Source organism: Caretta caretta, chromosome 14, assembly GCF_965140235.1.
Source record: "Caretta caretta isolate rCarCar2 chromosome 14, rCarCar1.hap1, whole genome shotgun sequence".
Taxonomy (NCBI): Eukaryota; Metazoa; Chordata; order Testudines; family Cheloniidae; genus Caretta; species Caretta caretta.
In genome coordinates this window covers 3,003,906-3,017,430 of record NC_134219.1, presented here as the reverse complement: position 1 = coordinate 3,017,430, position 13,525 = coordinate 3,003,906, and the positions used below count along the sequence as shown (strand labels likewise).

The window sequence follows — 13,525 nt, the reverse complement described above, 5'->3', positions numbered from 1 at the left end:
CTTCGCAGCTGTTCGCGCCCTCTCGTGGTTGGAACTGGGGAGACAGCGATTGATGACACTGTCAAGGACTTAAAATAGCCCTGTGTTGGGAATGATACCATAGCCAAAAAATGTATTTTCTTCCTCTATTCGACAGAATCTTCCCAGTGCCCCATCCACTGTCTGCTCTTCCCAGGCCACATCTGGCCCCCTTTTCCTCAATTCCCCCTCCCCTGAGGAGGAGAAGGAGAACGAGGCCAAGCTGTCGTCTCCTCCTTCCGAAGAAGCAGGAGGTATGGATGTAGGCTACAGCTACAGTTGTTAACATGGTGGACAAGAGTGATATGAAAACCACGCGAGGAGACATTTGTAATGTCTTTCTGGGGCCGTTGCTGGAATCCCAACCAGAAGCTATGGGGGAGGGAAGCTTTTAGGTTGCTAATCATGCAATTTTATTGCAGCCTAGAGACATTGTTGGCAAACCACTTAAGAGGAAAAAAAATCTGTTTCAGGAAGTCTTGGGTGGTGTTTCCTCCCCCCCCCCCCAATATATCTCCAAAGGGAGACAGCTGCTAGAGGGCATTGTTTGCTGGGCTGGTTCTGGAAGGCCCAGCGAGCAGCGAAGAAAACCCTCTTGCTGTCTGATGCTGAGATGATGATGATGTTGTTGTTGTAAGCCAAGAAGCTTTTATAGCCTCTCAGCCCTCGCCTGTAAAGTCCAGCGCCGCTCATAAAACATGCAGAGGCCCGGCATTACTGTAACGTTCTCCAAAGGGACCTGAAAGGCGACTGTACAGTTAGTGATTATTACACTTCCTGAGCAAAACTCTTCTCTGCAAACCACATATAGCTCCTTGTAGGGTTCCATGCAGCACGCAAGGCCATTAATTCACGCCCAGCTGATGAACTTAATTTTGTTCCCTGCTGAGAAAATGACAGCTTAGAGGCAACTTGGCCTTATTACGGAGTGGAGGTTTTATCTTTTTATTGTTTTGCTGTGTGGTTTTTGGAAGTGTGTGTAACATGCTAGCCATCTCGTGATTTACGCCTGTTCCTGGGTACAGCCATGGGGCCTCCACCAGTGATTTCATTGTAGGGGGGACCTCACTAGTTTCACCTGCTGCAGTCTCCTCCTGGACAGCCACTGGTTTGATTGACTAGGAAGCGGAAAGGCAGAGGTAGGAGCCCTGCTTTCTTTTAACTCTTTCATTACTCTGTCAGATGGGAAGCTCTGTGTGTTTGGCTCCCGAACCCTTTTGCTTTGCTTATGAAATGTTGGGGTTGCTGTAGAATTAACCCAAATTCTAATAATACCCTGGCCCCAAGCAACGCTGGGTCTATGGCAAATCTGTATTGAGCTTCTCTTGAATGAGCCAGACCTCTGTAAACGCGATAAGAACTGGGATGCGTAGTTACCAGGGACCCCCATAACAATTAAACTAAAGCTTTTCTCGGGCAAACCAAGTAACTTGTGGATTGTGAGGCTAGAATTTGGCTGGGAACATCCTTGCTCCGAAAGGCAGAGCACTCTCTTCCCAGGGCTCGGCATCCCTCCACGGGAATCCTGCCATCCTCCCAGAGTTGGTTCAGAAATGCTTGATTTCCTCCCTCCCGGCCCCCCTGATTCTGCCTCTAATGAAGGGATTGAAGGGATTGAAGAGAGGGCCACCACGTCTGGTGGGGTCACCTTTGAAAGGATGCTGGTTGGTGATGTGCTGAAAGGGACACAGCCACGTGTTGGGAAAGGGTGACCCAACAACCCACTCCAGAGAGAGTTTGACAGCTTGCTTGAATCGGTTTTCTCTGTTGGGCAAAGAGGGGAGCGCACATCTTCCCCTTGCCCATGCCTCGCAGCCACGCTCCACTGGGAGAAAAACTTGCCTGCCAATCGGCATCTTTCCATTGGCTTCACCGGGCAGTGACTCTGGCCCTACATCTTCCCAGGGAAGGGGAACTAGGGCTCGGTGCATTAGCGAGGCTGCGTGACCTGCAGTGTCCACCATTGCTTCAGGCCCCTTTTCTTCCTGTGATATTTACTTAACCAAAGCAACCTTGAAAACCACCCAGATCTGAAATAGTTTCACAACCTGGCACAGTGCTCTAGGGCAAAGAGTCCAAGTCTGTCAGCTGTTCCAGCCGGGCTTCCCACACGGGCATGGATCGTGTATTGTTCGTCTATTTCACAACTTGCATAAGACCGGCACAGCTGAAACTGTGGCAGTCTCTCTTTCCCATGAATTCATCTGGTAACAAACGGCACCAGTTCCAGGGAGGGGGAGGAGAACATTGAAAAATGTTTACAGAATTAATTCCCCAAAGGAAATTTGCGGGAGGGGTGGAGAAGTGTGTTTTTGTGATAGAGAAAGTAAATATTTCCGAGTTCATTGGACAGAAAATGCTCTGTGTGATTTCATCTCCCAAAAGCTGGAAAACAATCTGATTCCCTCCTCTGTTTTTCCTCTGAAGCCGTGGTTCTCAAACATTTCCATAGTGTGGGCTGCTGCTGAGAGCGGCTTATGGGCGGCACCTACATTCCCATTTCATAGATTGAGGCCAGAGGGGACCATTTGAACATCTGGCCTGACTTCTTGTACAACACAGGCCAGAGAATTCCACCCACCCACCTCGCTATTGATCCCAGTAACTTGGGTTTGATTACAGCAGATCTTTCAAAAGGGCATCCAGCCTTCCAGACAAGGCATGAAGAGGCAGGGAGTTTGCCACCGTCCTTGGAAGTTTGTTCCAATGGTGAATCACCCACACGGTTAAAAATCTGTGCCCGATCTGTGATCCCCTCCCATTCGGTCCCGTTACATCCCTGTGCCAGCTGCAGCAATTGTTCTTGTGAAGAAGTAACATTAGGAAACTGTTTGATGGGCCTTTCCCGTCCTGAGTGTAGCCTAGCAGCTGGGAAAGAGGATCTCCACAGAGCCCCCGCGAACGCGCCACCGGCTGCTGCTGGTCCGGGAGCGCAGCTTGGGAACCGGAGCGCTCCGAGGGATTAGAAGTAGCTCAGTATCTGGAATTGTGGTGGCACCAATCTCAGAGAAGAGCGCAAGGTCAATGCCGCCATCTGGTGGTGGTTCATGGTAGCACACAGCTTTTGTCCCACGGCGTGACACTAGGTAAATTGCACTGTATGAAGTGAGCTGTAGCTCACGAAAGCTTATGCTCAAATAAATTGGCTAGTCTCTAAGGTGCCACAAGTACGCCTTTTCTTTTTGCACTGTACTGTTTTTCTGTATCTTGATAACAAGAGAGTGATGGCTAGTAAAGAAAACTAGGCACTAACAATTGACTGAGGAGGCTGAGAATTGCCTCCTAGACTCGTGTCACTCAGCTGGAGAAACAGGATTACAGCTGACAAAAGAATTGCCCTGATTCCTTTTATAGATTGACAATGCAGCCATGTGTGACCTCATTCAATTAACTGTGCCATGCTTACAGTCCAGGACCCAGTTGTGGAGGGGGCGGAGGACAGCCGCGAGAAACCGAAGCTGCCAAATGAGAAGGTAGAGATGGAACAGCCGCAGATCAAGGTGCCCATGGACGTGCCCAAGAGAGACGAAGCGAAGGCCAAGCAGGAGGAGGAAGTGCAGCTCGACCGGCCTGACCAGGGTATCCCGGAGATGGGGTTGTTGGGGCTGGGAAGAGGGCAAGAGCTTTGGAGCTTGGAGGTGCAACTTGACATATTTGGAAGGGTTGGTTAGCAATATTATTGCAGGTAATTCACGATTCCATCCCCGTCCTGGCCCATTCCCTCCCTGGCCCAGCGTGGCTGCTCCTGTGGCTCGCTGGACATGCTTGCACGTGGCTAGGCAGCAAGGACTGCTCACTGGAAGGGGTGACACATATCAGAGCAGGAGGGTACACACGGGTATGACATGGGTCTGCTGGGTGGAGTTGCCCCAAATCCCACCAGAGGGGCCCATTGACCTTCTCCCCTCCCCTTCTCCCCAGGGATCGCTTTACCTGTGGGAGAAGCCCATCGGCATGAGCCACCTGTCCCACATGACGCAGTTGTTGTAGATGAGGGGCAGGACCGTGAAGAATCCGAGGAGAACAAGCATCCACCTGAAGAAGCCAATGCAAATCGGCTCAAGCCGGCCCTGGAGAAGGCTGCACAGCTGGATCCCAAGAGAGAGGAGCCCAACCTGGAACGAGGAAAGGAAGATGGGGCCCACAACCCACTCCAGAGAGAGTTTGACAGTCCCCTCAAGGACCTGAAGAATGCCCCAGAGGTGCGACGAGATGGCCGACTGCTGTACAAAGATCTGGAGCCAGGCAAGCAGGTGGTCGAGCCGAGGTCACTGGCTGTCCTCCCTGGGGGTGAGAAGAGAGCTGAGGCAAATCTCCAGCAGCCTGGGAACATTGCGGAAGCTGTGAAGTCTGTAGAGAAGGAAATCGACCCTGGTAAGTCATCTCCTGGGTGGCTCATCTGAGCAAATTCTCCTCTTGTCCCTCAGTCCTCCCGCAGCGACTAGGCTAGGGGAGGGCAGCGATTGGTTATTCCTATCTACATTCCAGTGTTCCCTTTTAATTTCACAAGATTAGCATGTGCATATGCACAGCCCCTTCAGCAGCTGTTGGGGGAAACGAGGAATCTGGTGTCTTTGACAGCTACTATCATATCTGTCAAACAATTGTTTGCTAGCCTACTAAATGTCAGGTGTTGTGCTGTTGTTATGTGTCTCACAACTCACTGGGGATGTGGAGTTGGGAGATCTTGACAGGTAACACATTGCTAAGTGCCCATCTAAAAGCTAGCTAGGATGGTTCTTGCATTTTAATCGGCTAAGGTAGTTAGCATTGGCTCTCTGCCAGGAGTCTATAAGATTGTTAAATATTTTTTTATTACTTCCCTTGCAGTTGTCAGGTTGAATATAAACCGCGTTGGCTGGGGGCGGGGGACGCGGGACGGAGTGTGGAGATGTTTTTAGAGAACATCTGGCGCTTCTTCCTTTCCAACCAAAGACGTGGGTTGGTCGGTCGGTCTGTCCGCAGGTGCGAAGCAGGAGCTGCTCCCGCCAGACAGGCTGGATCCAGTGCAGCCACAGCAACCAGAGCAGAGAGAGATCCGAAATGCTGAGGACAGGCCGCAGGAGGACACCGACAGCAAGCTGGAGGGTGAGTCTCCCCGTACGCCGGGTGCATGAAGTGGGGTTTAGCCTCCCCACAGCTGCCGATCCCCCCGGGAGCCCGTCGTGTCGTTAGGCGGCGTGAAAGGGACAGTGAGAATGTACAGCCCAGACGGTTTGTTCGTGGTGGTTGGGATCATGTAACTTGAGGCCTGTGGTTCCTTTTGGCTTTTTGCTACCCGCCATTATGTGCAGGCACCCTCTGCCCTGGCACCGCAACCCTGATCCCGGCCAGGTGCCGAGGGGAGGTGCTGGAGAGCGAGCCTGCCCCACACCCCCACTCCTGTCCTATGGGGCTGGGCCCGGCTCCCCGCTTCGGGGTTATGATCTGGCCCAGCCCTGTAACCCTCCGGAACTCCACTATGTACCACTGACGGGTGGGGACCCATTGCTTGGGAAAACGCAGCTATCAGGTCTAGTGGTTAGCGTCTGTCTCGAAGGGCTAAATATTCCAGGAGAGGATGGCATGTTTCAAAGCAAAACTTCTGCCAGCCCAGCTGGTGCTGTGACCCATGCTGGACTGTAGGCCCGGCTTTTCTGTCCTGGTTCTCTCTCCCCTTCCCCTTCTCCTCCCCTTCCCGCCCCCCACACTCAATCTTAGAGTACAGAGCGAGGCCCCAGGGTGAACAAGAGCGAAGCCAGAATAAAACCACAGTGGGAAATGGCTGTGTGAACTCCACTGTGTGGAGCTACACATCCTTCACCTGATCTGCCTGTTCCCACCTGCGTGGCTGCATGCTAGCTCATGATACACGGTAGGTCAGCGAGGTTTAACTTCTCCAAGAGGAGAGTCCTGGCCTCCAGAATACCTGGCCGACGCTTCCCACCGCTGCCAGGGTTTGGAGCCTATGGCCTCTCAGCCGGCACAGCGGTGTACTGTTGTGTAGTCAGGGTCGTGCGCGCTGCCTCCAAAGGCACATCCTCCTGTGACAGACAGACCGACACACACCAGTCTGCTCGAGCTAGCAGGGGGTCAGGTGGGTTTGTACTCGGGTGACTAGCTAGAGCCACCACCCCGGCCACTGTGGCCACACTGCTATTCTTAGTGGGCTAGCACATGTCTGGCTCCCCGCACAGGGGAGCACGCTGCCAGCTGCAGTGTAGATAGACCCCGGAACGTTCCTAGCTTCTGCCAATCTGGGATGGCAAAATCCAAGACTCAGACCCAGGGCTCGTGTCTGGTGGCTGGTCACCGCTGCGAGCGTCCAGTTGCTCACATTCTTGCCATGGTGGACTTGAGAGAGACTGACTGAGCCCCGGGAGCTCCTGTGCAACCTGAGCCCAGCAGATTACACCTGCGTTACTGGAAAAGACCAGATTCCCTGACGGCCAGAGAGCAGGTTAGCTGCAGGCCCTGTGAATTGCTGGATGACACTAGGCTACATCCAGGGATCTCTGTCGCGGGAACAGATCCTGCATACCAGGTGACACTGAACATGCCATATCCTGAGAGGCGGCATATATGCAGTGCGGGTGCGGGATACGAGTTTAGGTGGCTGTTTCTGCAGAGTCTTGTAGAATCTAGCATTCATCTGGTCCTCATCTGTCAGTTTCATGAAGGTGCCTTCCCCATGAAGGTGCCTCTAAAGGTTATTTGATGCTTCTGACTTGTTCATTTGCTTTAAAAACAAAACAAAAACCACAGTTTTCCTAATCTGTTTCTCTTCCTTACGCATCTCAATGGGCCTGAAACAGCTGAGATTAAAAAGCTAGTAGCAGGTATGGACCTCAAGGAATGACCATATCGAATTGTAAGGAGGATTTAAAATCCCAGGATTTAAGTGCAAATGAAAGAGTAGCATGCATGGCCTTTGTTCTTGTGAATGCATTGCATGAGCGTGTGTGTTAGCCTTCACCCCAGGCAGAGAGTCAGCACAGGGCCTGAGAGACTTAAGTGACACACAGTCCTTGGGGGCTTTAATGGCACGTAAGAGGGTGTTTGGGATGTGTCCCGTTCCTTTGTACAGAGCTGAATCCCTCACCTAAAGAAACAGGAAAACGTTGGTGCTCACAATCCTCCTGCACGGATGCCCCTTGCTGACCGTAACCTCTCTCTGGGCTCTCCTTCCCCAGCTCCTGAATTGCGGCCCCTCGGGATGCCCAAGTCCTCTCCATTTCTTTGTTAAATTGCTTTTGGTATTTTTTTATCAGAGGTGTGTTAAGCCCCCCCAGAGCGATTCAGGGTCTGACACATTTTCCTCCACTCTCATTCAGATCAGAGGGAGTGTGACGGGGTAGCAGCCCAGCGGGGTTTTGGGTGTGTGAAAAGCTTGAGAGGAGTTACATAGGCTTTTAAAAATCTCCATGAAAACAAGTTTGATTTGGCTTGAAACCTTCTCCTTCAGCATTGCTAACCATGCAGAGCTAGTGGAGTGCAGCCCCCAGAAAGTGAGAGTAGAAAGGACTTCTGTTTGCACTGCTGAGCAAAGTGCTGAAAGTAAACAGACATGGGGGGAAGGAAACTGCACTCCTCCAGTGATTTCACTTCCCCCGCCCATAATGGAGCTTTTGTAAACGGGAATATTCCAAAGTCACTGCTTGTTTTATAGCATTCTGCTGTGCACTGAACATATTCCCCTTTAGTCACCTTGTGGGTTATTAGCAGGACAACTTCCCTTTTTAATTTAAATGGCATTTTACAGGCTGTTAATCATTGCCATGAATTCCTTTGGGCGCAATATTCTGGAAACTCCCAGAGAGCTTTGGAGAAATGCCACTAGGCATGTCGGGGGTGGGGCAAAAGCACAGGACAGGTCTGCACTGTACAGTATATGCAGTGGTGCATGTCCTAAGCAGAAAGATGTTGTAATGTCTCCCTACAGACAGGGTGTCTGCATGTTTTGCCCATTGCATGTAGCTTGCACAGTGCCTGGCTCAAATCAAGTCTGTGTTGCTAGGCCCTGACTTCTGAGCACTAAACGAACTCGTAAATTCAAATAGTAACAGTGTGTTCTCCATGCCTTCCCCCAGTGTGTGTGTTTGTGCAGAGCTAGCGAGCAGGGTTTCGTCGTGGTTTAACGTACAGTCTTCTGATACGTTATGCTGCGTCCTCTACTGGCATGTTTGTGAGCACCAGTTTACTGCACCTAGGTCACTTCAGATTTCATTGGATGAAATTTACTCCAGTTCAGACTGGCAATCTATTCCCTCTACCCTCTCCACAAAGCTGTAAAGTGGCTCACGCAGCCTTTAACACCATGACAGCTAAACCTGAGCACAGCCCCTGGGTCATGCCGTGTGTTAGACTGCGGTGGTGCTGGGTCTTTCAGAGCCTGTGCCTGCTGTCAGACGTCGCTCACCTGATTAGGATAAAAGCAGGGGTCAGGTCTGGGTAAAGAAGAGGGGCATTTCCCCAGCCCATGTCCATTTGAGAGGCTAGAATCGGATGCCACGCATTGGAGGCTTTGCAGATACTCCACGTCCGGGTGTGAATGCTCTGGTAGGCTCCCTGGGCTGGGCTCCCTCTCAGTAGAGTTCAGATGAACTGCTGGACTCCTGGGCATTGGCTCCCGCTCAGCAGAAGGCCCCAGAACGATATGTCTTTGCTCAACGGTAGCTAGGAGTAAATGTTCTAGGCCCACTAAAGTGGATGAATTCTCTCCAGGGTTCCAAGCTAGAACTGCCATATTAAGCCCCTGCAGAGGTAATCGCAGACCCTGAGAGCAGTCAGAACTGCCTATCTATCCATCAGCCCCTTTGGGGATTATAGAAGGGTTTTAAAAAGCAGAAGTCCTCTTGTTTTGATTCTATTTAGCTGTTGATTGTCCCTTATCTCTGTACCACCTTGCTTCAGAGACCTCTCCCCTTCCAGGATAAATACAAGTGCACTGGTCGGTCTTACGCTGAGTCTCCTGGCCTTTTGTGTGAAAAGCAACCTCCAAAACATTGCCCATGGTAGCTTCTGCCACTCTCTGCTCTGGGGGTGCAGGTTAGCTGCAGAGCCCTTAGCTTTCCTTTTGAAGAAGTTGTATGTGGGAGGGGGAGGGGAGCGATCAGACAGCCCTGTCCTGTGGTGGCGGTCACCTTCACCCTACACACACACACGTATTTGCGTCCGGCTGCTGTGAGCTTTCAGCTCTCCTGTCGAGTGGAGGATCTCTGTGCTGCTGCTAAGAGGGCCTCTTCCCATGTCCTTGCTCCCCCGATTGCAGTGGGACTTCTCCGAGGAGTGAGGAAGGGAATTGCAGTCGGGCTACGGTCAAGAAGTATGACAGCAAAACACGGGTCACAGATATGGAAGAGGGTCTCCTGTGGCCCGTGGAGAAGGATAGCTATTGAAATGAATCGTTACTTGGTTAGACTATGTGCAAGCGTTATTTTTGGGGGGAGAAGCATATACCCACCTATCCCTCTCCTCCCAATAACCACACTAAGTGTGAGGAGCTGTTCTGCCGCTCCCAGCAAGCTTCATTTTCTTCTCTTTTCCCCCCGCCCCCTGGTGTGTGTTGTTTTTTTTTCACATTAGAAGCTGGGAAGACAAAGGTGCTTGATCATGCCGTCCTGCTGCAAGTGATTAAAGAACAGCAGGTGCAGCAAAAGCAGCTACTAGACCAGCAGGCGAAACTGCTCGCTGTGATTGAAGAGCAGCATAAGGAAATGCACCAGCAGAGGCAGGAGGAGGGAGGTGATGAGAAGCCAAAGCAAGGTAAGGCCGGGGCTAGAGAACACCTGCCACGCTCTGGGGTTGGCACGTGCACTGTGGAGAGGGGAGAACTGCTGTTGGGCATGCACTAAAAAAGAGCTTTCATTTATTTTTCTGCAGCAGAAATACCACAGGAGCCTGGTCTGCCTCTTGCAAAGAGCAAAGAGGAAGAGGGCCGAGATGGTAAAGCAGATGTTGCTGCAAAGCACCTCCCTAAGGAGATATTGGAGCCTCCTCAGCCAGGGCCTGGCAATCAGCTTGGTAACTTAGCAGAGCGACACCAAGGGAATGTGGATGATCTGGAAGAGGCTGGGCACAGACCTAGAATGAAGTTTCCAGTTCAAGTCAGTGTAGCTGGGCCTAAAATTCCTGAGGCTCTTCCTAAGGGTGGGAAGGTCCCACAACACAAGGCGAACAAAGTTGTTAAAAACTCTCTAGAGAACTTAGGGGATCCACTTCACAGCGATGATTCACAACATGCTAATGATGTCAGACATGCAGTCCAGGCAGCAGGAAACCATCCAGAGAAGCCCGCAGCCAAGGAACTGGGGGGAGGCCATGAAGCCAAAGCTGTGGGAGATGGCCAAGAGAAGAAGAAGAGTGCCCTGGAAGCTGGAGAGGTGTTGGCAGGAGCAGTCGCTGACACCCAGAGAGAGCTGCCAAGGGCTGTCAAAGCTCAGGAGGCAGCAGGGAAGGGTCCAGAACTAGCAAATAAAGAGGAGCCCAAAGATCTGGAACTTCCAGTGGACTCTTCAAATAAACTGCAAGTGGTGGAGAACGTGCAGCATAAACAGGAGCATCCAGGAACGGGAAATGACGACCAGGCCGAAGGAGCTGGCAGCAAACAGCAGCAGGTCGATCAGGCTGGCAAAGTGGAGGCTAAGAAAGAAGTTCTCCGGGGAAAGGCAGTGGATGTGGAGCAGGATCCTCAGGGAAGCCACTTGAACAAGCAAAAGGTCCTGGATGAAAAACTTCTCAAAGATCCTGCTGAGAAGAATGCCTTTGAGAACGACGTTGCCTTAAAGCGTGAGAAGGGAGCAGCGCCCCCTGCGGATCAGAAACCAGACCAGGAGAATGTCAAACCAAACCGGGACCTGAAACTGCAGGCTGACTTGGACCTCCGGAGAAGGAGACGGGACCTGCCGCCTCGCCTGGAGGAGGAGACTGAGGCGAGGGAAGGAGTCATCATTGGTCTCAACCCCCTTCCAGATGTGAAAGTGAACGACCTCCGCAGCGCCCTGGAGACGCGATTAAACCAGGCAGCGGAAGGCATCCAGCAAGTGGTTCACAGTCGGCAGATCAAACAAATGGCAGAGGAGGAGGTGTGATGAGACCCGGCCTTGCTGTATTGGTGGTGAAGCCGTTATCACTCCTAACGTGTGCAGTATCCAACATTCAGCTTAGCAAGCGACCATGTGGACTCCAGTTGCATACGCAACTGCTGACAATCTAACCCAGCAGCACTTCACTTGGACTGGGTACCAACAGTCCTTGGGCTGATTCTGACCTCAGACTACTCTCTCCATGGAATTGGGGGCTGCCACGGCCCATTCATTTACTTCAGTGTTAACGTCCTGCCCGTGTTTGTCATTGGGGTGACTGGAGAGTCAGTGACCCGGAAAGAGAAGCTCCGACTGCCCTCTGGCTTTCGAAGGTCCTCCCCATTCCCAAAGGATCTGTTCTGTTTGGTTCATGTTGAATTGCCTCGTCCATCCTGCCCCAATTTCCCCATTCAGTATCGAGGCACATCCCGGGCTGCTCAAACCATCTCCTTGTAAATGTTTCCCAGTAAGTGCATTGAGTTGCTTAGTCCAACTTATCTGGGCCTCGAGAAGGGGAGCTCACCATGGCTCCACTTCTCCTGGAATGTTGCAGTCTGTGTTGAAAATACGTCCGCTAGGACTGGGTTAGCCAATTGTTGGGGTACGTTTTTCTCAATGGGAAGCCATTCCGTCAGCCTTACGTGGTTGGGCTGAAGTTTGTGCTAGGAATATCAGTGTAGTTAATGTAAGATGCTGCCTTAAACAGGCACAACGGCTACTGTTGTGCTGTCTCTTCTTCCCAGGGATCATTCAGTTGGCCACATACTAGCAATAATGAAGAGCTTTACCTTCTTCTCTTCCTTGGATGTTACGTTTCAGATTGTGCTATTAACTACGGGCGTATTCCTGCCCAAAGTGCATTAAGGGGCTTGTGCTGGGAACTGCAGACTCCCTTCTTCCCCTCTCAAAACAGCTTGAGATTTGCGGCAAGTAGCAGCAGATATCAGGGAATGAAACTGAGTGATTTTGAAGGGACAGGTTGTCTCAGAATTGTACCTACCTCTCTTCTCCCTTTGCAGAGTTCATGTAATGTTTGGTATAGTTGTATCCCCCAGAGCAATTCTTCAACGTGTGATTAAATCCATTGAGGTCGGTAATCAAGATTCTTGGGTAATGTATACATGAGCAGAGGAAGGAAACGCTTAAGAAAATTGGTTTGTTTCAAGAGTCGGGGATCAGTAGTAAATTTTAAGGTATGGTAAATGAGATTGCCAAATGTAAGAAAAAAAATCCCCAAGCTTTCACTAGAATGATTGAATTTCACCCTGCCAGGGGCCTGTAGACCTCAGCAGTGTCAGGTTTTTTTATACTGGAGTCCTTTGGTAACTCCTCCTTATTTAATTCATATCAGATTAACCTCTTGGGAACGGGAACTACGTAACTGTTGGGATGAGGGCTGGTTACCAAGCGAGAGAAACTCTAGGGGGGTGACTCTTCCTTCAGACTAGAGAACTCTGAGCTCCTAAAAGGGAAGAAGAGTATTGGGACTTGTCTTTAAAGTCAGCCAATTATTTGAAGTGCTTAAATCTCTGTGGCAGCTGTATGTCTTCAGGAGGGGCGTTTGCAGACAGGATTGCCATAGCTGGAGTTCCTCCATTACTCTGTCTCAATTAACCCATATCTGGTACATGCTGCTCTGGGGCAGGAGGCCCTAAAATGGCCTCCGTGGGATTGCTGGCGTTTGTGAAAGTCAGATGCAGGTCAGACACTCGGCTGCTGGTCCCAAGCTTTCAGTGCAGTAGTCTTCTCTGCTAGTGGCCAAAGCTAGAGTCTGCCCCCTGCTGCAGCTATAAAGGAGCTCTGGGGGTGGGAACCAAATACTCCCCCTGCTTGCACCTAGCTTGTGTACAGGTATCTCCCCTGGCCTGTCAGCTTTGTGTTGTGAACCTGCCTGGCACAGGGATCACTGTTTCTCTTATACCATGCGAGCAGCAGTTTAGGGTGACAATGTGCTGCTGTTGAGGTGCCTGCCGACCACAAAGGGACCAAAGATAATTCTGACATGCCTCAGCACCTGGATCTGGCCAATACTGATGAATTTTTGTTGTGAATGAGAGATTCCCAGCTGGACAAAAGCAGGGAACTTCATTACCTCTCCGTGCTAGGACCAACTTGTATCTGCAGTGCTCAGGGGAATGGCGGAGGAGTGGCCAAGCCAGGCAAATCAATAAAATAAGTTAAAGCATTCTGATCTGACCTCTTCTTGCTGTAACGAGCAACATTAAGCCGCTCTCGGCCCTCGGGGGACAGTTTCTGCTGTCTGGGATGGGAGTGGTGCAACTGAAGCCCTGCATGTGCTCTGTACTTATCCTTAAGGAAACTGCTCATTCTGGTATCTCCCCTGCCAGGTAAGTATCCCCCTGCCATTGCTGCAGCTAGTGGCTGGAGAAAATAAGCAAGGCTCCTCCTTGCTGTGAGGGAAGGGAGGGTCTCCCTATGTGCCC

At 51.2% G+C, this 13,525-nt stretch overlaps 1 protein-coding gene across 7 annotated transcripts in view; it reads left to right on the top strand.

Annotated features, from left to right (window-relative positions):
• Window positions 1-13,266, top strand: part of SLC38A10 (solute carrier family 38 member 10) — a 47,801-nt gene extending 34,535 nt beyond the window's left edge. For 5 of the 7 annotated variants that reach the window (XM_048817397.2, XM_048817401.2, XM_048817402.2 and 2 more), the window contains 6 exons: window positions 3,427-3,597; window positions 3,940-4,392; window positions 4,984-5,106; window positions 6,813-6,836; window positions 9,583-9,762; window positions 9,880-13,266. In XM_048817397.2, the coding sequence (XP_048673354.2) occupies window positions 3,427-3,597; window positions 3,940-4,392; window positions 4,984-5,106; window positions 6,813-6,836; window positions 9,583-9,762; window positions 9,880-11,087 (2,159 nt within the window). In that variant the 3' untranslated portion in view covers window positions 11,088-13,266. The remainder of the gene's footprint in view (window positions 1-3,426; window positions 3,598-3,939; window positions 4,393-4,983; window positions 5,107-6,812; window positions 6,837-9,582; window positions 9,763-9,879) is intronic. The other 2 variants (XM_048817398.2, XM_048817399.2) reach the window with 2 other exon arrangements.
• Window positions 13,267-13,525: the final 259 nt, after the last annotated feature.